The sequence below is a fragment of the Hypanus sabinus genome, unplaced genomic scaffold, assembly GCF_030144855.1.
Source record: "Hypanus sabinus isolate sHypSab1 unplaced genomic scaffold, sHypSab1.hap1 scaffold_367, whole genome shotgun sequence".
Taxonomy (NCBI): domain Eukaryota; kingdom Metazoa; phylum Chordata; class Chondrichthyes; order Myliobatiformes; family Dasyatidae; genus Hypanus; species Hypanus sabinus.
This window is the reverse complement of record NW_026781263.1, coordinates 1-25,640: the sequence shown is the minus strand read 5'-3', so window position 1 is coordinate 25,640 and position 25,640 is coordinate 1. Positions and strand designations below refer to the sequence as shown.

At 45.1% G+C, this 25,640-nt stretch overlaps 1 protein-coding gene and 1 pseudogene across 1 annotated transcript in view; both read left to right on the top strand.

Moving 5' to 3' along the window:
- Positions 1-9,153, top strand: part of LOC132388617 (oocyte zinc finger protein XlCOF6-like) — a 288,409-nt gene extending 279,256 nt beyond the window's left edge. The window contains exon 10 of the mRNA XM_059960991.1: positions 8,841-9,153. Coding sequence (XP_059816974.1) covers positions 8,841-9,153 — 313 coding nt within the window. The remainder of the gene's footprint in view (positions 1-8,840) is intronic.
- A 2,367-nt stretch (positions 9,154-11,520) lies between these two features.
- LOC132388616 (gastrula zinc finger protein XlCGF26.1-like) lies at positions 11,521-19,711 on the top strand (annotated as a pseudogene).
- The last annotated feature ends 5,929 nt before the right edge of the window (positions 19,712-25,640 follow it).

Here is a 25,640-nt window from a genome sequence, read left to right as displayed (position 1 = left end):
GTAAGGAAAGATTGAACAGGTCAGGACTTTATTCCTTGGAATGTAGAAGATTGAGGGGAGATTTGATGGAGGCATATGACAGTTATGAGGGTTATAGATAGGGTAAATGGAAGCTGGCTTTTACCACTGAGATGGATTGGGACGACATTGGTTAAGGGTGAAAGGTGAAACATTCAAGAGTAAAATTCTTCACACAGACGGTCATCCGGGTGTGGGATGAGCAGCCAGCACAAGTGGTGCATGTGAGCTCAATTCTGCCGGGTGAGTTTCCAAAGAGATCACCAGCTCGTAACCCAGCACGGATGGAAAGCGTGCAGGGGAGCCGGCCGGATTCGAACTCAAGACCTTTCGTCCTGAAATCCTGATGCCACTACGCCACCATCCAGGTCAAGAGATAGTTACATGGCATTGAAACTGTGGGAGATTAAATTAACATTACATAAAGAAACACCCGGCTGCACATCAAGAAAGACTATTTGTGTTTCAGTTACTGTGGGGCCAGGCACCCATGCAGCTCAGTGGGAACAGGGAATAATACCAATGGAGAGAGTCAAACTGAGCCAGGTCACAGATTGGAGATGGCAGAAATGCCCCATTCTTATAGAGACAGGAGGATGCTCATTCCAGATACCAGCACTGTGCCCAGTTAGAAGATGATTTCTCCATCCAACTTGGATTGAACCTCACTGTAACAGTGTGATGTCAGATCACACCTTGACAACTCAAGTGATCTCATCTGAAATGTTGTCCTTCAACCACTGATGGATTTTTAACTCTTTTTACAGGTTGAAAACGACAAGGAATTTGTCTATGGGAATTCAAACACAACACACCAGTTGTGCTGTCTCTGTCTAAATATTTAAGGAACAAGGTATTCAATCAACCATTTTTCCTGTTCAGACTGTGGGGAGGGATTCACTCGGTCATCTGACCAACTAGCAAACCCGTCATTTTAAAAAAGGGGAAAGGCTGTTCACCTGCTCAGACAGTGGGAATGGATTGACTCAGTCATCTCAACTGAAGGTACTTCAGAAGGTTCACACTGGGCAGAGGCTGGTCATCTGCTGACGTGGGGAAGGATTCACTCGGTCATCTGGTCTAATGGCTCACCAGTGGGTTCACACCAGGGAGCGGCCGTTCACATGCTCAGACTGTGGGAAGGGATTCACATTGTCATCTCACCTAATGAGACACCAGACAGTTCATACTGGGGAGCGACCGTTCACCTGCTCAGAATGTGGGAAAGGATTCACTCAGTCATCTGAACTCTTGGCACACCAGTCAGTTCACACTGGGGAGAGGCCGTTTAACTGCTCCGAATGTGGGAAGGGATTCACTCGGTCATCTCACCTACTGGCACACCAGCGAGTTCCCACTGGGGAGAGGCCGTTCACCTGCACAGACTGTGGGAAGGGATTCTCTTGGTCATCTGATCTCCAAAAACACCAGCGAATTCACAGTGGGGAGAGGCTGTTCACCTGCTCAGACTGTGGGAAGGGATTCACTCAGTTATCCAACCTACAGAGTCACCAATGAGTTCACACTGGGGAGAGGCTGTTTACCTGCTCAGAATGTGGGAAGGGATTCACTCAGTTATCCAACCTACAGAGTCACCAACGAGTTCACACTGGGGAGAGGCCATTCATCTGCTCAGACTGTGGGAGGGGATTCAGTCAGTCAGCCACCCTACAGAGACACCAGCGAGTTCACAATGGGGAGAGGCCATTCACATGCTCAGTCTGTGGGAAGAGATTCACTCAGTCATCTGATATGCTGGCACACCAGCGATTTCACACTGGGGAGAGGCCATTCATTTGCTCAAACTGTGGGAAGGGATTCACTCAGTTATCCACCCTACAGAGACACCAGTCAGTTCACACTGGGGAGAGGCTGTTCACCTGCGCATACTGTGGAAAGGGATTCACACGGTCATCCACCCTATTGGCACACCGGTCAGTACACACTGGGGTGTGGCCATTCATCTGCTCAGAATGTGGGAAAGGATTCACTCAGTCATCCAAACTACTGGCACATCAGTCAGTTCACACAAGGGAGAGGCCGTTCACCTGCGGTGAATGTGGGAAGGGATTCACTCAGTTATCTCATCTACAGAGACACCAGCGAGTTCACACTGGGTAGAGGCCATTCACCTGCTCAGACTTTGGGAAGAGATTCTCTCAGCTATCTCGACCAAATGTGCGTCATTGACTTCACACTGGGGAGTGGCCATTCACCTGCTGTGAATGTGGGGAAGGATTCACTCAGTAATCAAACCTTCTGACACACTACTGGGTTCACACTGGGGAGAAAGTTTCAATAAACTGAATGCTGGATATTTGTCCATCACCGTTGCTGAATGCAATTTCAAGAGTGACTGTAAGGGCTGAACTCTGCAATTATTGCTGCTGCTCACCACACCCAGTTCTGCACCCTGGTCACTGGGCATGGGAGGAGTTTCTCTTGCTGCATATTCACCTTTAATGGGACTGGAGTTTAATTCTCTGAATCTGTGACAAATAAATCAGTTCTATTTTAAACTCTGTCTTTGGAAATTAGTGAATTTATAACACACCAATAGAGATCAACTCAGGCCAGCTGGACACTACCAGTGATTCTGTTCCAGGACAGTCCTTTTAATTCCTCCCCTGTTGTTCATCTCTCGCTCTCCCTGTGGTGATGGGTTCCAAACAGTCACCGCTCTGGGTGAAGAGGTTTCCTTTGAATTTTCTGCAGACTGAAGAAGTCGAGCTGACTGCAGTTCTGTCTGAGATGTTCTTTGCCCCTCAAATCTCTGGACGAGGAGGAATGACATTGGTAGTTAACCTCCTCAATCATGACTTATTTCAACATTATGGGTCATTTTCCCTGCTTCGAAAGGGTTGTTGAAAGCACCACTGTCCTCTAAAGACTGAAAGCAGAATGGAAAATCATTTGCTGGATGTTCAATGAAGCAGGGTCAGCAGCCCGAGGGGGTTCTGCACAGGGCAGAGTTTGGGGTAAGAACGTATGATGAGAAGGGAATCAGCAGTGGGGCGTGGCAACGAATGACAGAGTAGCAACATTTGGAAGCAGATTGACAAAATCATTTGTTTGTCTGACTGATGACACAAACAATGCCTGTGGTGAGGTGCTCCAGTGGTCGAGGAACATGTGTGTGTTGGGAATGGTTTTATCTATCGAGGGATTTGTTCCTGTAATATTATTGATGTCCTTCTAGGGTCCTCCAGCATTTTGTGTACGTGTTGCTTGGATTTCCAGCATCCACAGATTTTCTCCTGTTTTTGATAAGAGCAAAAGCCGGGTCATATAATATAGCAAGAAAATAGTGGGAAGTGAGAGGATTGGAAAGCTTTGACATAACCAACAGGAGACAACTAAAAAAAACACACACACACAGGAGAGACAAGATGAAAAAGTAAGCTGAGTGAGCCAGTAATATCAAGTTTCAGAAGTTGTTCACATACATAAAGAGTAAAGGAGAGGCAAGAGTTGATATTGTACCGCTGGAAGATGATGCTGGTGAGTTAGCAATAGAGCAAAGAAATCGCGGCCGAATGTAATAATTATTTTGTGTCATTCTTCATTGTGTAAGACACCTGCAGTATAAGACCATAAGACATAGGAGCAGAATTAGGCCATTCAGCCCCATCGAGTCTGCTCCACCGTTCTATAATGGCTGATCCCAGTTCTCACCCAACCCCATGCACCTGCCTCCTCGGCATATCCTGTAAGGCCCTGACTGATCCGTAAACTATTAGCTTCTGCCTAAAATGTACGCACAGACTTGTACCCCACCGCCGTCTGTGTCAGAGAATGCCATAGATTCACCGCTCTCTGGGTAAATAAAATCCTCCTTAACTATTCTGAAAGGTCGCTCCTCAGTTTGGAGGCTGTGCCCTCTGTCATGGCTACCCCTACCATGTGGAAAGTCCTCTCCTCATCCACGCTATCTGGACCTTTCCACATTCGGTAGGATTCAGTGAGATTTTACACCCCACCCCCCAACATTTATTAAACATAAGTCAATGCAGGAGTACAGGCCCAAAGAAGGAAACGCTTCTCATATCTTACCCCTTTATTACCGGAATCATCTTCTTGAACACCCTCTGGACTCTCTGCAATGACAACACACCTTTTCTGAGATATGCATCCCAAATACTCTCAGTGCGGCCTAAGTAATGTCTTATAAAATATCAGCATTGTTTCCTTGCTTATAGATTCTACTTCACTTTAAATAAATGCCCACGATCATTTGCCTTCTTTATCATGGGCTCAACCTGTAAATTAACCTTCTGGTAGTCTTGCCCAAGGATTCACATTTTCTGCTGTACTTCTGTTGTTTGAACCTTCTCCCCAATCAGATAATATTTCACTATTGTTCCTTTTGCCAAAGTGCTTTATCGTACATTTCCCAGTGTTGTATTCCATTTGCCTTTTTTTTAGCCCGTTCTTGAAATTTATCTGTGTCCTGCTGCAATTGCATTGTTTCCTCAGCACTCCACCTACCTTCATATCATCCACAAACCTTGCCACAAAGCCATCAGTTCCATTATCCAACTCATTGACAAACAATGTGAAAAGTAGTGGACCCCTGTAGACCACCAGTCACTGCCAGACAACCAGAATGAGCCCCTTTTATTCCCACTCGCTGCCTCTTGGCTGTCAGCCATTCCTCTGTCCATGCCAGTATTACTTCTGACTTTTATCCTGTCGAGCAGTCTCATGTGTGACACCTTATCAGAAGCCTTCTGAAAGTCCAAGTAAATGAAATCCACTGCCTCTCGTTTGTCCATCCTGCTTATGACTTCCTCAAAGAACTCTAACAGATTTGTCAGGCATGATTTCCCTGTACAGAACCTATGCTGGCTTTGATTTATTTTTAGTCTCCAAAACCTCATCTGTTATATTAAACTCAAATGCTTCCCCAGGCACTGAGGTTAGGCTAACTGGACTATAATTTGTTTTGTTTTTAGTTGCCCGTTGATGAATTTTACAAGAAACCCAATTATCTAACTTCCTACTCACTTTTGCTAACTTATACACACTTTCCTTGGCTTTTATACAGTCCTTAAATTCCTTTCTCAGCCGCGGTAGTCCAGCCCCACTGTTTGAGAACTACTTCTGCCGGACATATCTATCCTGTACGTTATGGACTATTCTCAGAGATGTCAGCCACCTGGGGAATCACCTCTCTCATGCCTCTGTAATTCCCTTTATTCCGTTGCCATACTCCGCATGTGACCTATGCTTCTCCCTCACAAGTTGCAGTGGGAATTCAATCAAATTATGATCACTACCTTCTAATGATTCCTTTACATTAACCTGCCTAATAAGATCTGGGTTAATACACAACACCAAAACTAAGATAGCAGTTCCCTGAGTAGGCTCAACCATCAGCTGCTCTAAAAAGCCATTTCGTAAGCATTCCCTCTCTTGTGATCGGACACAAAAGCCTGAAGGTAGATAAGACTGCCGGACCAGAAGGTGTGCACCCCAGGGTTCAGAAAGAGGGAGATGAAGAGACAGTGAAGGCATTAGAGTCATAGAACATTACAACACAGGCAAACCCCTTTCGGCCAATCTAGTCCATGCCAAAACATTAATCAGCTGAGTTCCAACGACTTCCACCTGGACCATAGCCCTCCATATCCCTCTCATCCATGGACGTAAGCAAACTTCTCTTGAAGATTGAAATCGTCCCTGCCACTTGCTCTGGCAGCTCGGTGCACACTCTCCCCGCCTCTGAATGAAGAAGTTCCCCCTTGGTTTTCTCTTCAAGTGATGAATAATGATCTATCACAAATCACTAGATGTTGGAACGGTTCTGGCAGACTAGAAAGTTGCAAATGTCACACCACTCTTTAAGAAGAGAGAGAGGCAGAAGAAAGGACAACGAAGGTTTTGCCTCCTGAAAACCTTTAGGTGTATCTGATGAATTTTGGACTACTGATCATGAAAATCACCATGAAATTTCCCTGTGATGCACCATTTTTTGAAATCACTCGTATTATTTCAATTCATAATTCAGGTCAATTAAAATGTTGCCTGCAATGTGAGCTGGAAAGTTTCCTATCTTGTTCAGGCATGCTTGGGCATGCGTACGCGGCGCGGCTGCTACATGGCAGGACAGGTTTTAATAATAGTTATTGGGTTCAGGACTGTAAGGATGGAATTTGATATCACCAGGCACAAAAAAATTATATGAATGATTTTAATATTTAAGACGGATGCTTCCCAGAATAAGCATTTTTATTGGTACACAAATCAAACAGGTCATCAATGACAGGCAATTAAAGAATTTCTAGTGGGACTGGAGAAAATGACATGGAAGTTCAAGGAAGTTTTGAAAATTTTCTCGGCATCAACAGAGCACCAAGCTTTATGCAGCTGGTTGAAACCATGCTTATAGCATATAAAACCATGAAATGCAACATGTTACTAAAGATTCATTTTCTGCATTCACATTTGGACTTCCTCCCTGCAAATCTTGGTGCTGTTAGTGACGAGCATGGTGAAAGGTTTCACCAGGACATTGCGGTCATGGAGAAAAGATACCAGGGCAACTGAATCCAGCAATGCTGCAAATTAGTGTTGGACAATTAAGCGAGAAGCCTCAGACTCTGAGTATGAATGCAAATCATTAACAAAATATTTTTAACTTGGTTGCACCATTGCAAAGCATCAGCACCATTATGCAATTAAAAACAATATGTTCAATAAAAGTTAATTTGTCATTTTTTCCAAATTCCTGCGTGATACAAGTAGTCTTAAATTATACTTGTGTTAATCTTCAAGCAGATTATCATAAACAAAAAAAATTCTGAGGAAGCAACACCTTTGAAAAAAAAATAGTTGTCCAGTGAAATTATAGGACAGTTAGTCTGATCTCAGTGGTCAGGAATATGTTCGGGTGTATTAAGGGTGAGTGTTTTGGGTACTGTAATTGGGGAGGTATGATGAAGTAGGACAGAGTCAGCAGAATTCCTTTGCAGGGAATCGTGTGTGACAAATCACTTGCAATATTTTGAGGAAATAACAGGCAAGATAGATAAATTATCATAGATAATTTAAGATAAGATAATTTGTAGATAAGATAAGATAGATAGATAAGTTGTTTGCTTGGATTTTCAGATGAGCTTTAACAAGGTACCCCATGCAAGGCCGATTGAGAAAGTAAGGAGGCAATGGATCCAAGAGGACATTGCTTTGTGGGTTCAGAACTGGCTTGCCACAGAGGACAAAGAATAGTTGTAGTCGGGTCCTATTTTGCATGGAGGTCGGTGACTAGTGGACTAGTGGATGACTCCCATCCGCTCCATAAGGTACTGGTTAGGCACAGAAGTACATTCAGCCAGAGACTCATTCCACCGAGATGCAATACTGAGCGTCATAGGAAGTCATTCCTGCCTGTGGCCATCGAACTTTACAACTCCTCCCTCGGAGTGTCCGACACCCTGAGCCAATAGGCTGGTCTTGGACTTATTTCCACTTGGAATAATTTACTTATTATTATTTAATTATGGTTTTATATTGATATATTTCTAACCTATTCTTGGTTGGTGTGACTGTAACAAAACCCAATTTCCCTCGGGATCAATAAAGTATATTTGGCTGTATGTCTGCTGTGCCTCAGGGATCTGTTCTGGGACCTCTACTCTTCATGATTTTTATAAATGACCTGGATGAGGAAGTGGAGGGATGGGACAGTAAGTTTGCTGATGACAAAAAGGTTGGGGGTGTTGTTGATAATGTGGAGGGCTGTCAGGGGTTACAGCAGGACATTGACAAGATGCAAAACTGGACTGAGAAGTGGCAAATGGAGTTCAACACTGATAAGTGTGAGGTGATTCATTTTGTTAGGTCAAATGCGATGGCAGATTATAGTATTAATGGTAAGACTCTTGGCAGTGTATTGGATCCACGGGATCTTGGGTCCGTGTCCATAGGACACTCAATGCTGTTATGCAGGTTGACTGTGTGGTTAAAAAGGCATAAGGTGCATTGGCTTTCATCAACCGTGCGATTGAGTTTAAGAGCCGAGAGCTAATGTTGCAGCTATATAGGACCCTGGTCAGAGTCCACTTGGAGTACTGTGCTCATTTCCGGTCGCCTCAATACAGGAAAGATGTGGAAACCATTGAAACTGTGCAGAGGAGATTTACAAGGATGTTGCCTGGATTGGGGAACGTCCCTTATGGGAATAGGGTGAGTGAATTCGGCCTTTTCTCTTTGGAGCGATGGAGGACGAGAGGTGACCTAATAGAGGTGCATAAGGTGATGAGAGGAATTGATCGTGTGGATAGTCAGAGGCTTTTTCCCAGGGATGAAATGGCTAACATGAGAGGGAAAGTTGTTTTTACACAGAGAGTGGTGAGTGTGTGGAATGGGCTGCCGGGGGCGGTGTTGGAGGCGGAACCGATAGGGTGTTTTAAGAGAATAGTGGACAGGTACATGGAGCTTAGAAATCTAGAGGGCTATGGGTAACCCTAGGTAATTTCTAAGTTAAGGACATGTTCGGCACAGCATTGTGGGCTGAAGTGCCTGAATTGTGCTGCCCGGTTTCTATGAAAATGCATTTTGTGTCAATAACTGATTTGGAAATGTTGTATTTGGTCTCTGAGCCAAATAGTGTACACAGTTTGTGAACAACTGGGTTCCAAGCATTGCTCCCTACAACACCCACTGGGACATCTTACAGGCCCAGGAAGGGTCTTTCAACAGACCGACTACCGGAACAGACGAAGGCCACTCGGCCCCTCCAAACCGTCCTGTCATTCAATAAGTCCTTGTACTGGTCCATTCGCCCCCCACTTTGCTATGACCATTGGCTCCACTTGCAGGACAACAGACTGCCGGTTTGACCCCCAATGTGGTGAATCCCTCTGCTCGCCACCATTCCATCTTTCCAATAAAATGCACCCCTGCTGGGTTGATTCCCTCCGTCCCTGGGGAGTCAGCAACAAGCCGATTCGCCAAGTGTTCTCCTCCTACCTCTCGGCGATACATCAGACTCAGGCCGCAGGGGACGCTTCAGAAGCGCCCCCAACTTCCCTCGGAATGAAGCGGAAAGAAATCAAAAAGCGGGATATTTACTTTGAGGTTTATCCCGCCGAGGAAGCGGGGGAGACGATCTCTCGGCTGTTTCACCTGTAATATTGGGTGTAACGAGTAATTGACATCGCTTCGCACCAATGGAGATAACGCAGCGCCTGAATCCTCTGTTTCTCTCGGGGCCATAATTATAACTGTTGCTCGACAGATCCCACTGAATAAAGTTGAAATTTCAAAGTTTAAGTCGGAAAAGGGAGAGACTAATGGCGGACAGAAATCGACTGTGTCTTACATGTCCGTGAGCGGGAGGCGGAGTCCTGTGTGAAATGTTTAACCATCACGGTGACTGAAGGCAGCTGCAGGTCCATGAGGGACTGTTACTGTCAGATTCCGCAGTTCTTGCGGCTGCTCATCGCACCCAGGACTGAACCCTGGTCACTGAGCATTGGAGGAGTCCGTTCTGCTGATGTTAGACTTAAACTAGACTGGTGTTTAATATTGTGGATCTGTGAAAGATAAATCAATTCTGTATCAAATCCCGGGCTCAGGTACTTACTGTCTCCACCACACTCACGATGCAAACTAGGGAGGACATTCGGCCCATCTGGTCCCTGCCCTTATTTCTGTTCCATTTTAGTACATCAAAATCTACCCGGGCCGTTCCCCTCTCACTCTCCCTGAGATGACAGGTTGCCAACCATGTAACCTACTCTAGAAAATGCTTAGAATTACCCTACTGCATAGCCACCTATTTTCCTAAACTCCATGTACCTATCTAAGTGCCTGTTAAAAGACTATTGTATCCGCTTCTACCACCATCGCTGGCGGTGCATTCCACACAAACACCACACTTTGCTTTAAAACCTTAGCTCTGACATCTCCTCTGTACCTACTTCCAAGAAGCTTAACCTATTCCCCCTCGTGTTATCCGGTTCTGCCCTGGGAAAAAGCCTCTGGCTATCCACACGACCGATGCCTCTCATCATCTTATACACCCGCATGAATTTCCTGCATGATTTTCTCCGGGCTGAACAAGACGATGAGCTCACTGTGGTTGTGACGTTCTTCAGGGCTCCGGACGAAGCTCGGGAAACAATGCTTAAAGGCTTAATATGTTAAAGTAGAAAAGGTCAGTAATCCACAGAATAAGTGAGTGGGAGAAGAGAGTTGTAAATCCACACGAAAATGTAAAGAGAAGGCAATTACGAAGTATTCCACACACATTCCACGCTATGTAAATGAAATAACAGTCGCCGAAGATCGTATCTGTGGATTAGTTCCGAAATCCACTTAGAAATATCACCAGGTGACAGTCACAGGAATATCGTCTTCAAGTGGTTACCACAGAACACCCCGATTCCAGGTAAGGACCAACAAAAGTGATACCCCAGGATACTCCAGCAAAACCACACATATAGATTATACGAAGTGACACTCAAACATCTGTTGTGCACTGAGTGCGGATGATCAACCCAATCTTTTGTGCATGGAAGAGCTCCAACAGTTTGTCCCCCTCTCTCTCTCTCTCTCTCTCTCTCTCTCTCTCTCTCTCTCTCTCTCTCTCTCTCTCTCTCTCTCTCACTCTTTCTCAGTCTGAAGCAGTCTGAGTCTCAGTCCCGCCTCATTCAGGCACTTCAAGAGACTCCCACAGTAAGCAAACCTGCGGTCTCGCAAAACAATGCGCCTCTAAAGTCTGACAGCAGTCTCCTTCTCTCTCTCTCTCTCTCTCCCCCTCCCTCTACCCCTCTTTCGCACTTAAAGCGACACTCACAGTAAGCGAACCTGCGGTCTCGCAACACAATGCACCTCTAAAGTCTGACAGCAGACTAGCGAGTGAATCTTCGATGGAGCAGAGTCAGAAACCAAAGAGTTGCCAGCCTGAGCCAGGGCTTTGGGGCTCCAGAGAGAGTTGGGTCCCGAGTTTACGAGGAGGAGGAGGAATCAGACCAACAGGATATGGCTACAAAAGAAAGATCAGAAACATTTGGAAACTGGTTGTCCGGAAAAAAGGGGATTAATATCTGCAAAATACTAGTGGAAATCAACAGATGAGGCAGAAAATGTGAAGAGGAATAAATAGACAAGGTTTAGGCCGAGCCCCTTCAGCATGTCTGGACTGTGTACTCCTCTGCTTAGTTGCTGCCTGAACTGCAGAGTTCCTCCAGCATTTTGTGTGTGTGCGTCTCTGTATTTCCAACAACTGCAGAATCTCCTGTGTTTTATAACTGCATTTTACTTTGGCATTAGATACATGTTGATATTGAGTATGGTGTTTATGGGAGCCACTTTCTGCGTTAAAACAGCTGCTGATTTTAATACACACAGGAAAAAAAAATGAGGTATGGACAATGAACCGGTGCTTGCAGAAATGTTTAATGGCACCGTAATTACCCATAATGCAGTGCGTTAAAAAGTTCGCCGGCCCTGAAGCACAGATGAAATGCGCAAGCGTCGGGCTGATGACGTCCCCGAGTATCACGCATGCGCACAGGACCCTGAAGGCCTTGAAAATGTCGGCTGCAGGTAAGAGTGATTCTCCGTGTTTTTGTCTTAAAAACCGACTTCGGGCATTTCCAGTGAAATCCGGACACCGTTACCCGCAATCCCGGGACAGTCCTGCCCTCTTTCCTCTCTCTCAGCCCCACGATCCGTACACGGACCCCGGGGAGCTCCCGGCCGCTGAGTGAATGGGAACCGATGGATCTCTCAGACAGAGCTGAGCTCCAGCTATCTAAATGCAAGGATTGGGAACTCGGAGAAAGGGAACAAAATCTTTTGCATCAGCAGTAGAGAAAATCACCTTTGTTCTACCTCCAATCACAAAGAAGAGGAAATCTGCAGATGCTAGAAATCCAAGCAACACACGCAAAATGCCGGCAAAACTCAGCATTAGTACTCTTTTCCATAGATGCTGCCTGGCCTGCTGACTTTCTCCAGCATTTTGTGTGTGTTGCTTGTTCCACCTCACTTTGTCCTGGACTTTTCTACCCGTGACGACATGTTTTGTACCATTCTCTCTGGGAAGATAATGATATCAAAAACCTTTGCCCTGGGCAACAAGTAACTTTCACATCAGAAATGTGCCAGACTCCAGTGAGACAGACTACTGCCCTTCCCTTCATATTCATTGGCATTGCCATCACCGAGTTCATCACCGTCAGTCATCTGGAGAGGGCTCAGGGGAAATATTTATGTACAACACAGAAACTGGTGTTACCTGTGTGTATTGTGGTGATGCAAACGTTGCTGGAGAATTTGCAAATGGGGAGAAGTGGAGTGAAATCTGGAAATCTGACTTTTTAAAGCGTCATTTAGCAAGCAAGTCACATATGGACAGTGTGCAAAAGCTCTGGCGAGAAAATCCTTCATAACCCACTATAGGCCTGCTACATAGGTTGTGTGAGAGAGCAGATGAACTCGATCAAACCCAGAGGAGATCAACATTTTTATCGACATTGATTTGCTAGCTGTGAAAATGAATACCTCTCTATATAAAATTCACTGTGCACATGTTGTCACTGGGTAATAGAATGCACAGTACATGATTTATGTGCACAGTTGTCATTACAAATTAGAGGGGACATTGGTGGGAAGGTGGTGAGACCTCCAGTGTCCCTGATGCCCTCACCTGCAAGATGTGCCTCCAGCTGCAGCTTGTAACCCTGCACTTTAAGGAGTTGGGACTGGAAATGGATGAATTCCAGACCATCCAGGAGTTGGAGGGGGTGATAGCTATGACAGGAAGAGAGGTGAGTTACACCCAAGGTGCAGGACACAGGAAACTGGATGAGAATCAGGAAGGGGAATGAGGTTAAATAGCATCACAAAGTACTCTAGTGGCCATCCCCCACAACAACAGGTGGAACACTTTAGAAACTATTAGGGGGGATTACCTGGCAGAGGAAAGTCAAAGGAGTGATAGGGGATTCATTAGTTAGGGGAACAGAACAGTAAGGGGACTAATATCCTAGTGGTACGGCTGCGAGAGCAAGTGTGGTGGAGGGGGGTGCTGATGTGGTTAAAATGAATTGTAGGGGGAATGGGAGCAGAATGACAGGACTGATAGTGGAGAGGGTGAATTGAATTGATGTTCTTACATACATCCTTCATGTGCATGAAGAGTAGAAGTCTTTATGTTACATCTCCATCTAAATGTGCGGTGTAATTTATAGTAATTTATAATAAATAGTTTGTGCATAGAACAGTCAGTATAACATAGATATGCAATTGTATTAGCATGAATTAATCAGTCTGATAGCCTGGTAGAAGATGGTGTCCCGGAGCCTGTTGGTCTTTTTGCTGTGGTACAGTTTCCTGGATGGTAGCAGCAGGAACAGTTAGTGGTTGTGGTGAATTGGGTCCCCAATATCTTTTGGGCCCTTTTTCCGCACCTGTCTCTGTAAATGTCCTGAATAGTGAGAAGTTCACATCTACAGATGAACTGGGCTGACTGCACCACTCTCTGCAGTTTCCTGAGATTAAGGGAAGTACAGTTCCCATACCAGGCAGTGATGCAGCCAGTCAGGATGCTCTGTAGAAAGTCCTTAGGATTCCGGGCCCCATCCCCAACTTCTTCAACTATCTGAGGTGAAAGAGGTGCTGCTGTGCTCTTTTCACAACAACCGGTATGTACAGACAATCTGAGATGCCTGGTGATGTTTTTGCTGAGGAACTTAAAGCTGTTCACCCTCTCAACCCCAGATCCATTGATGTCAAGAGGGGTTAGAGTGTCTCCATTCCTCCTGTCATCCACAACCGGCTCCTTGGTTTTTGTGACAATGAGGGGGAGTTTGTTTTCTTGACACCAGTCAGATGTTGTTCAGACCTCAGACAGAGTCAGCAATCAAATGGTTGAGCATGGTGCGATGAATGTGCTGAGCTGTGTATATCAGAATGCAAGAAGCATCGGAGGAAAGCCAGATGAGCTCAGGAAAGGGAATTATGATATTGTGGCCGTTATTGGGGCTTGTTTACACACAACAGTCTGAGGGATTTAGAGATATTTGTAGAGAGATTGCAGACCATGCCAAGAAAAAAAGGTTGTTCCAGTAAGTGATTTTAACTTTCCATATATTGACTGGGACTCCCATACTGTAAAAGGATTAGATGGGGTAAAGTTTGACAAATGTGCCCTTAATCAGTACGTAGAATTCCTGATGTAGAAGTGTGCAATAAGCTGTTAGGAAATGATCCAGGGTGGTGACAAAATTTGTGATCATAATGCCATGAGATTCAAAGTAAATATGGAAAAAGAGAGGTCTGGACCACGGGTTGAGATTCTAAATTGGAGAAAGGTCAATTTTGATGGTATCAGAAAGGATCTGACAAGTGTGGTTTGGGACAGGTTGTTTCCTGGCAAAGGAGTACCTGTAAGTGAGAGGCCTTCAGATGTGAATTTTTGAGGATGTAGAGTTTGTATGTGCCTGCCAAAATGAAAGTTGAAAGGTAACTGGATCAGGGAACCTTGCTTTTGAAGAGAAATTGAAGCCTCGTATATTTTGTTCCTCTAAATGCCTCAGATTTTTAGGTGCTACCGAGACCTATTAATGACAACAAATCATGATTCCGCACACTGAGCTCATCTGACCTTTCTTGTTGTCTTCTTTTGGTTTCTCAAAGCTTCCGAATAGTTTTTGTTCTTTTGTTTGCCTGCTCTTTTAGACATTTCTGTTGGCTTTGGCTTCTCATTTTAGCCACAGTTGTGTCCTCCTGTCTTTCTATTGCTTCCAATTCTGTGGAATCACTCAGGTCCCGAATTGCTCCAGAAACTCCAGCCACTGCTGCTCAATTGTCACTCCTACCCTTTACCTTCCAAGCAAGTTTGGCCAGCTTCTCTGCCATAGAAACACAGAGAAGTTCAGTGAAGAAACAGGCTCTTAGGCCCAGCTAGTCAATGCCAAAAAAGCATTTAAACTTGCAGTGCGATCTGGACCAGCTGGCAAAATGGTTTGAGAAATGGAAAATGGAATTTAATGCAGACAAGTGTGAGTTGTTGCACTTTGGTATGAACTTTATTCCTTGGAATGTAGAAGATTGAGGGGAGATTTGATTGTGATAGAGGGGCAGAGATAGTGTAAATGCAAGTTGGCTTTCTCCACTGAGATTGGGTGGGACTACAACCAGAGGCCTTGGGTTAAGGGTGAAAGTTAAAATGTTAAGGGTAACATGAGGGGAAACTTTTTCACACAGATAGTCATCTGGGTGCAGAATGAGCAGCCAGCACAAGTGGTGCATGCGAGCTCGATTTCAACATTTAAGAGGTTTGTATAGGTACCTGGATGGTAGGGGTATGGGAGAGGGCAGATTAAATAGTTCAACACAGACTAGATGGCCCAAAGTGCCTGTTTCTGTGTTGCAATTTTCTATTACTGTGACAATAATACAAAAATTCAGTCTACGTCCTTCTAACAGCTGTGCGGACCAACCATTCATATCAGCAGGAATTTTTTTATATGGCGTTAAAACTGTGGCACGTGAAGTTAATAATACATAAAAGAAAATCCTAGATGCAAATCCAGAACAACTATTTACGTGAGACTGTTTCAGTTACTTTGGGGCCAGGCACCCATGCTGCTCGGCAGGAACAGGGAATAATACCAATGGAGAGAGTCAAACTGAGCCAAAGCTCAAATTGGAGACGGTAGAAATGCCCCATTCTGATAGAGACAGGAAGAGTATCAGGGAATTGATGGTCATTCCAGATGCCAGCACTCTGCCCAGTCAGGAGATGATTTCTTTGTCCAACTTGGGTTGAACCTCACTGTAACAGTGTGATACCAGATCAAACCTTGGCAACTCAAGTAATCTCATCTGAAATGTTGTCCTAAACCCATTGATGGATTTTGTAAATCTTTTTACAGGTTAAAAACGGGAAGGAATTCGTCTCCAGGAAGCTCAAACATGGCACGACTATTTTGTTGTCTCTGTCTGGATAGTTAAGAAGTGGAACATGGGATCCTATCGACCATCCTTCCTGCTCAGACAGTGGAAATGGATTCACTCGGTTATTACAATTGAAGGTACATCAGCAAGTTCACACTGGGCAAGGCCATTCACCTGTTCTGTGTGTGAGAAAGGATTCAGTTGGTCTTCCCACCTGTGGACACACCAGTCAGTTCACACCACACCGGGCGGAGGCTGGTCATCTGTTGAATTTCTGGGAAAGGATTCACTCAGTCATCTGACCTAATGGCTCACCAGCAAGTTCGCACAATGGAGCAGCCGATCATCTGCTCAGTCTGTGGGAAGAGATTCACTCAGTTATCCAGCCTACAGAGACATCAGCGAGTTCACACTGGGGAGAAGCCGTTCATCTGTTCAGAATGTGGGAAGGGATTCACTCAGTCATCCCAACTACAGTGTCATCAGCGAGTTCACACTGGGGAGAAGCCGTTCACCTGCTCAGTCTGTGGGAAGGGATTCACTGATCCATCCAACCTGCAGAGTCATCAGCGAGTTCACACTGGGGAGAAGCTGTTCACCTGTTCAGAATGTGGGAAGAGATTTACTCAGTCATCTCAACTACATAGTCATCAGCGAGTTCACACTGGGGAGAGGCCGTTCATTTGCTCAGTCTGTGGGAAGAGATTCACTCATTCATCCACCCTACAGAGACACCAGCGAGTTCACACTGGGGAGAAGCCGTTCAGCTGCTCAGAATGTGGGAAGGAATTTACTCAGTCATCCCAACTACACAGTCATCAGCGAGTTCACACTGGGGAGAAGCCGTTCACCTGCTCAGTCTGTGGGAAGGGATTCACTGATCCATCCAACCTACAGAATCATCAGCGAGTTCACACTGGGGAGAAGCCGTTCACCTGCTCAGTCTGTGGGAAGAGATTCTCTGAGTTATCCCAAGTACAGAGTCATCTGCGAGTTCACACTGGGGAGAGGCCATTCACCTGCTCAGACTGTGGGAGCAGTTTCACTCAGTTATCCAGCCTACAGAGACATCATCGAGTTCACACTGGGGAGAAGCCGTTCATCTGTTCAGAATGTGGGAAGGGATTCACACAGTCATCCCAACTACAGAGTCATCAGCGAGTTCACACTGGGGAGAAGCCATTCACCTGCTCAGTCTGTGGGAAGGGATTCACTGATCCATCCAACCTACAGAGTCATCAGCGAGTTCACACTGGGGAGAAGCCGTTCGCCTGTTCAGAATGTGGGAAGAGATTTACTCAGTCATCCCAACTACAGAGACATCAGCGTGTTCACACTGGGGAGAGGCCGTTCAGCTGCTCAGTCTGTGGGAAGAGATTCACTCTGTCATGCAACCTACAGAGACATCAGCGAGTTCACACTGGGGAGAAGCTATTCACCTGCTCAGTCTGTGGGAAGGGATTCACTCACTCATCCAACCTACAGAGTCATCAGCGAGTTCACACTGGGGAGAAGCCGTTCACCTGTTCAGAATGTGGGAAGGGATTTACTCAGTCATCCCAACTACAGAGTCATCAGCGAGTTCACACTGGGGAGAAGCCTTTCACCTGCTCAGTCTGTGGGAAGAGATTCACTCATTCATCCACACTGCAGAGGCACCAGCGAGTTCACACTGGGGAGTAGCCGTTCGTCTGCTCAGAATGTGGTAAGGGATTCACTCATTCATCCCAACTACACAGTCATGAGCAAGTTCACATTGGGGAGAAGCGATTCCCCTGCTCAGTCTATGGGAATGGATTCACTCTGTCATCCCAACTACAGAGACACCAGCGAACTCACACTGGGGAGAAGCTATTCACCTGCTCAGTCTGTGGGAAGAGATTCACTCAGTCATCCCACCTACAGAGTCATCAGCGAGTTCACACTGAGATGAAGCCGTTCACTTGCTCAGAATGTGGGAAGAGATTCACTCAATCTTCCACCATGCTGAGACACCAGCGTGTTCACACCACTGAGAAGCCGTTCCTCTGCTCAGAATGTGGGAAGAGATACATTCGCTCTTCCACCCTACAGAGACATCCGCGAGTTCACACTGGGTAGATGCAGTTTACCTGTTGAGAATGTGGGAAGGGATTCACTCACTCATCCCAACTACTGGCACACCAGTCAATTCACAATGGGGAGTGGCCGTTGTTATGAATCCCTTTGTTTCATTTGCTGTGGACTGTTATTTTGAGAGAGACAGAGTGATTAAGAAGGTGAATAAGTCTGACGCAGCTTGTTTACATCGCTCGCAGCTTGTTGAGCTTTAACTCTGGACACAGACTCTCAGAGTCAGATGAAGGAGGAAAAATGGAAGGATCGAAACAAGCGAACTAGTGGCCAAGGGTCACTGTTTGGATTTTTCCTATGCCCAGAAGGGTGGGTTAATTATCGATTCAGCTTACATCAAATGTGTGGTTGTTACCTTGTTTGAGCTATAGGAGTGGATCTGATTTGGGATATCCTGTGAAGACCACTGATGTGTTAACCCTTGCCTGGGCATGGTGTGGTAATTCATTTGAAGACGATACCCCTTGTGACAAGTCACGTTGGGTGATAATTAGTATGTGGATTTGGAAGGATGACAGATAAAATCTACAGTGACTGTTCTCTCGTTTTACCACCATGGAACCTGTGGAATTCGACATAATTGCCTTCTCTCAACATTTACCCTGGATTACAAATATCTCTCTCATCACCTATTCTGTGGATGAACTGAACTTTCATAATTTACCATCTCAAGACTCCAAGCCTTGTTTCTCCCGAGCTCAATAGTTTGGGAGTTTTATTTACACACATATATATACATAATACTATTAACCTCTGTTTATCTTGTTTAAGTTACTATTGTTACGAAGGATGAACAGCTCTGATGAGCAGAAGGGTGCAGGGTTGCCCATGTCCCCCTCCCCTGGGAGAATTACAAACCGTTACTGTTGCCAGGCAGCTGATGACAGAGAAAGAGATGGAACAAAAACTTACTGGGACTGGATAAGGGAGAGATAACACAGGGAGGAAGAGACTTGTTGTTCCACTATATTATGACTCCTGTAAGACTTATGGCTCTGGAGAGGGCTGTTTACTTGGTACTATTCTGTTCATTAAAATTCCTCAGTGGACAGCCAGAGTGGGCTGGTTTGATAGGCTGAGCCATTCAAAACTGATTGACACCTGAGACCCCATGAATAGGGATAAAACTGAGGTCTGGGGAGACACCCCTCAGACACACCAAGAGACACACTAGTGAGCACTGCTTAAGTGTTGGAACCCATGAGAAAGTGTGGGGCATCGGAGACCTGACAAAGGATCGGTCAATTTTAACTCACAGTGTTTATAGCGAGGCCGGTGGGGGCTTGTGTGTGTGTCCACCCTTATCTGGGTGACGAGTCCACCATAGAAGAACGGTCTAGCTAAAGGACAGAGCAGTCATACCTGAATGGCCAACACATCAATGGATCAAGATTGTAAAGGAAGGTTTGACTGGCTGTCACTGTTTGCTCGCTCTCTCTCTCTCTCTCTCTCTCTCTCTCTCTCTCCCCAACAATTACAACACATCGACCAACAACTACCTCAGCTTGTATGAACTGAACTGAACTTTATATTCACATATGACAATTCATTATCCCCTAGACATCAAGAGAGCTTGTTTATTATTGATTATTATTATACCCACACTTTTAGGTTTAGTATTGCTAACGTGTAATATCTGTATATTTTACTAATAAACACTGTTTTGATAATAGTACCAGACTGCAATGGATACTTCTATCTTTGCTGATAAGACACCCAGTTATGGGGTACATAACAAATTGGGGCCTCGTCTCGAGATTTGATACCAAATTGGTGGGGGGGGGGCAGTGAATCGGGCTGTAAGTAACCAGACAGGAAACCAGCAAACGGGGGTGGGTAACCAGACGGGAAACCAGCAAAGATGGATATAGATGAATTTATAGAAAACCCCACTCTGAAGGCGCTAGAGATTGCCAAAAAGACAGACTTGGTGAATATTGCAAAAGGTTTAAATCTATCAGAGTTGAAGCCGTCAATGAAAAAGTGGGAGATATAGAGGGCCATAGCCCAGTATTATATATCCGAGGATGTGTTCACGCTGGGGGTATTGGAACTTATCCCTGAAAAGAAACCAGTTGTTGGGGTGTTAGAGTTGTTAGAGTTGGAAAAATTAAGGTTGGACGCGGAACAGAAGAAAAGAGAGAATGAGCTCCAGCTAAAGGAGTTAGAGGTGCAAAGGGAGCGGGAAAGAGCTGCCTAGACAGCACAAAGGGAGAAGGAAAAGGCTGAAAGGGAGATGGAGGAAAGGGAAAAGGAGAGAGACAGGCAGCATGCGCTGGACATGGAGAGGTTAAAGCAACAGGGAAAAGACCGAGGGAAAGGCTCAAGAGAGGAGAAGTTTAATGTTAGTAGAGAGTTTAGGTTAGTACTTCCGTTCGAGGAGACAGATGTTGATAGGTACATCTTGCATTTTGAAAAGGTGGCAGTGAATCAGAAGTGGCCCAGGGATCAGTGGGTGGCGTTGTTACAAAGTGCATTAAAAAGTAAGGCTCAACGGGCATATGCGGCATTGTCCATGGACGAGTCTGAGGATTATGAGGAAGTAACGGAGGCTATCCTTCGGGCCTATGAGTTGGCACGTGAAGCGTATAGGCAAACGTTCAGAGATTTAAATAAACTGTGGAATCAGACGTATGCAGAGTTTGCCTATGAAAAGGGTGTGCTCTTGGATCGTTGGTGTGCTGCAGAAAAGGTGGAGGAGGATTTCCATCGTTTCAGTGGGTTAATTCTGATTGAGGAATTTAAAGGTTGTGTTTCGCATAATATCAGGATGTATCTGAACAAGAAGCCAAATAATTCTATATCAGAATTTGCCAGTTTTGCAGATGAATATGCCCTAACCCACAAGACAAAGTTTTCCTCAAATAAGAGTTACCAGAAAGCAGTAGGGACGGTAAAGAAAGTCCACTGGCTAAGGTAGAGAATAAGCGGGGAGCTCGTGGTAAAGTTAAGGAGGAGGACAAGCAGCCTGGGAGGAAAGTTCCTGGCTTGAATGTTATAATTGTGGAAAGGTTGGTCATATTGCATCTAAGTGCTTTGCTCCGAAGAAGGAGGCAGGAAAAGGGAAAACGGTAGTCCCTACAGGGTGTGTCGATCAGCAAAGGTAGATAGAGTACGAGAGGGGCGTGAGAAATTTATTTCAGAAGAGAGACCTCAATTCCAATGAGAATCTGGAGAGATACTGGGGCTGATCAGTCATTGATCCTAAGTAAAATGCTAGATTTTGGTCCTGAGACTGCAGAGCTAGTTTTAAGAGGTATAGGAAAAGGGACAGAAGCTGTGCCTTTGCATGGGATCATTTTAAAATGTGACTTGGTATCTGGACCAGTCGAAGTAGGGGTGCGGTCAGAATTACCGAGAGACGGCGTGATCGTCCTTCTTGGTAATGATTTAACAGGTAGTGACGTGTGTTCAGCAGTGAAGCTGACAAGCAAGCCTGTGAGTGCTGAGGACCCGGCCCTGGATTCTAAGATCTATCCCGCATGCGCAATCACTCGCAGCATGTCGAGAAAGGCGGCTGAGAAAGAGGACAGTTTAAATGAGTCCAATGTTGATTTGGCTGAGACGTTTTAACCGACCCTGTAACAAGAGGGGTTAGGGGATAATAAAGCGGAGAATAGGGAGGTGAAAGAGAATAAAGGAGAGGAGGTAGACCTACCCTTAGCAAGAAAAGAACTTATAAAAGAGCAAGGACGTGACGAGGAGCTTGTGGCATTGAGAGAGTCAGTTCTTTCTGAGACAGAACTGGATAAAGAACCAGAGGGCTACTACCTGAAGGACGGAGTGTTGATAAGGAAGAGGAGGCCGACCACGGGCCAGTCAATGATGACTGGGCCGTAGAACCAGGTGGTAGTAACGAAGGTGTATCGGGATGAAATTTTGAAATTAGCTCACGTGACCTCTAGGTGGACATTTGGGAGTAAGGAAGACAGTGGATAGGGTTATGAAAGAATTCTATTGGCCAGAAATGAGGAAAGATATAGCTGATTATTGCAAAAGGTGCCATACGTGTCAGGTGGCAGGAAACCCGAATCAGGTTATCCCTAAGGCACCTCTCAGACCGATGCCCGCTTTTGAGGAGCCTTTCTCCCGAATCATTGTGGATTTTGTGGGACCTTTGCCTAGAACAGCGAGTGGGCGGCAGTACGTCATGACCATGATGATTGCTGCTACACGATTTCCAGAGGCTGTGCCTCTGAGGAATATTAGGACCCCTGCGGTGATGAAGGCCCTCATTAAATTCTTTACCACAGTGGGGCTACCTAAGGAAATTCAATCGGATCAGGAGAGTACATTTACATCCAGAACATTTCAGCAAATGATGACACAGATGGGAGTTAAACATATTTTAGCTTCTGCATACCATCCGGAATCTCAAGGACCGTTGCAAATATTCCACGCTACACTAAAGATGTTCGAGACTGGGATGATGCATTACCACTTCTGTTATTTGCAGTGAGGGACACGATTCAGGAATCTCTGGGGTTCAGTCCGTTTGAGCTCGTTTTTGGTCACAGGCCCAGAGGACATTTGACCCTACTTAAAGAGAAGTGGTCTAGCCCGAACGTTCAAGTCAGTGCGATTCACTATGTTTTAAAATTCCGGGAAAGACTCCATAAAGTATGCGCCTTGGCAAAGGAAAATTTAAAAGACTCCCAGACCAGAATGAAACAATGGTATGACAAATGTACCCGAGAGCAAGAATTTCACGTGGGCGATAAGGTCTTGGTCCTATTCCCTGTAGTTACCACCCCCTACCGGCAAGGTTTCAAGGACCATACAAAGTAGTTAAGAAAATAGACTCGCTGAACTATGTGATTGAAGCCCCTGATAGGCGCAGGCCGAACCAGTTGGTTCATGTAAACATGCTGAAAGGTTATCATGAAACGACCCCCGCGGAGGTCGGTGCAGTCACGAAAACTGATGAGGTAGAGAGGAGTGTTGAGGAGGACCCAGAGCGTTTTGAAAAGATAAGTATAATACCCACCAGACTAGAGAACTCAGTTATTCCAGCCAACCTTGCTGATAAAGTCAATCACTTAGAGCCTGAACAAAGAGAGCAGTTAACACAGCTCATTAAACGGCATACAGATTTATGTCCAGATGTTCCAAGGAGGTGTAAAGGAACAGAGCATGATGTCATTGTTACCTCGACCCAGCCGATTAAACAATCCCCTTAGCGGATGGATTTGGAAAATAACAAGCTAGTAGAAAAAGAAATTGAGCATATGCTAGACGCTGGTATAATTCGTGAATCCTTTTCTGCGTGGGCCTCTCCGCGTGGTAGTACCGAAATCGGACGGTACCATAAGATTCTGTACCGATTACAGAAAGGTGAATGCTGTCACGCAGACAGATGCTTACCCTATCCCTAGGGTGGACGATTGCATTGATAAAATGGGGAAAGCGAAGTACATCACTAAGATTGACTTGTTAAAGGGATACTGGTGCTTTCCTTTAACGGACAGGGCTTGAGAAATTTCAGCCTTTGTCACCCCATCCGGGTTTTACGAGTACAACGTCTTGCCGTTTGGAATGAAAAATGCACCAGGGACATTCCAGAGGATGATTGACATGGTGATAAAAGGGTTAACAAACACCAAGGCTGATATTGACGATGTGGTAGTTTGGAATGGTGATAAAAGGGTTAACAAACACCAAGGCTGATATTGACGATGTGGTAGTTTGGAATGGTGATAAAAGGGTTAACAAACACCAAGGCTGATATTGACGATGTGGTAGTTTGGAATGGTGATAAAAGGGTTAACAAACACCAAGGCTGATATTGACGATGTGGTAGTTTGGAATGGTGATAAAAGGGTTAACAAACACCAAGGCTGATTTTGACGATGTGGTAGTTTGGAATGGTGATAAAAGGGTTAACAAACACCAAGGCTGATATTGACGATGTGGTAGTTTGGAATGGTGATAAAAGGGTTAACAAACACCAAGGCTGATTTTGACGATGTGGTAGTTTGGAATGGTGATAAAAGGGTTAACAAACACCAAGGCTGATATTGACGATGTGGTAGTTTGGAATGGTGATAAAAGGGTTAACAAACACCAAGGCTGATATTGACGATGTGGTAGTTTGGAATGGTGATAAAAGGGTTAACAAACACCAAGGCTGATATTGACGATGTGGTAGTTTGGAATGGTGATAAAAGGGTTAACAAACACCAAGGCTGATATTGACGATGTGGTAGTTTGGAATGGTGATAAAAGGGTTAACAAACACCAAGGCTGATATTGACGATGTGGTAGTTTGGAATGGTGATAAAAGGGTTAACAAACACCAAGGCTGATATTGACGATGTGGTAGTTTGGAATGGTGATAAAAGGGTTAACAAACACCAAGGCTGATATTGACGATGTGGTAGTTTGGAATGACACCTGGAATGAGCACATTGAGGCTGTAGAAAACCTGTTCAAAAGAATGTCTGCAGCCCAACGTACAGTGAACTTTGCAAAGAGTGAATTTGGGCATTCCACAATCACCTACTTGGGTATGTGGTAGGGCAGTGGCAGTTGGCTCCTTTGCAGGCAAAGGTACAGGCTATTTCTGAGGTTCTTGTACCAACAAATAAGAGAGCAAGAAGATTTTTGGGCATGCTGGGGTACTATCGAAAATTTTGTAAGAACTCTGCTGATATCGCCCTCCCGCTTACAAAACTCCTACAGAAGGAAGAAAACTTTGAGTGGAACAATTCTTGTCAGGATGCTTTTGACAAGTTAAAAACCATACTGTGCCATCACCCTGTGTTAAACAGGACTACCTGACTCGTTAGAACCTTTCTCCCTGGCGACTGATGCAAGTGATGAGGCTGCAGGGGCAGTCCTATTGCAGAAAGCAGGGGATGGGTAGAAACACCCGGTAGCGTATCTCTCTCGGACGTTCAATGTGCACCAGAGTAATTACTCTACCGTAGAAAAAGAATTGTGGCACTTGTTTTGGCAAATACAACATTTTGAAGTGTACATTTGTTCACTCACAAAGGACCCTTAATTGTTTATATAGATCACAACACTAGTTGGTATTGCTGGCTAACATGAAAAATAAAAAGAGGAGATTATTAAATTGGAGTCTGATGCTAAAAGAGTTTGCAGATACAACATATTAAAGGAAGCGACAATGTAATCGCTGACTGTTTATCCAGATGCAAAGTGAAGGTATATCTGTATTGCTTTATAGTTAAGAACACTTCTGTATTTTTTTTTGCTAAACTCTGTAATCCTGTAAAACGCTGTACTAGTTAATGTTCCCCTTTGGTGAAAATTCCTACAAGGATGGGGGTGTTACGAAGGATGAACAGCTCTGATGGGCCGAAGGGTGCAGGGTTGCCCATGTCCCCCTCCCTTGGGAGAATTCCAAACCGTTACTGTTGCCAGGCTGCTAATGAGAGAGAAAGAGATGGAACAAAAACATACTGGGACTGGAACATTTGCTTCAGATAAGGGAGAGATAACACAGGGAGGAAGAGACTTGTTGTTCCACCATTTTATGACTCCTGTAAGACTTATGGCTCCGGAGAGGGCTGTTTACTTGGTACTATTCTGTTCATTAAAATTCCTCAGTGGACAGCCGGAGTGGGCTG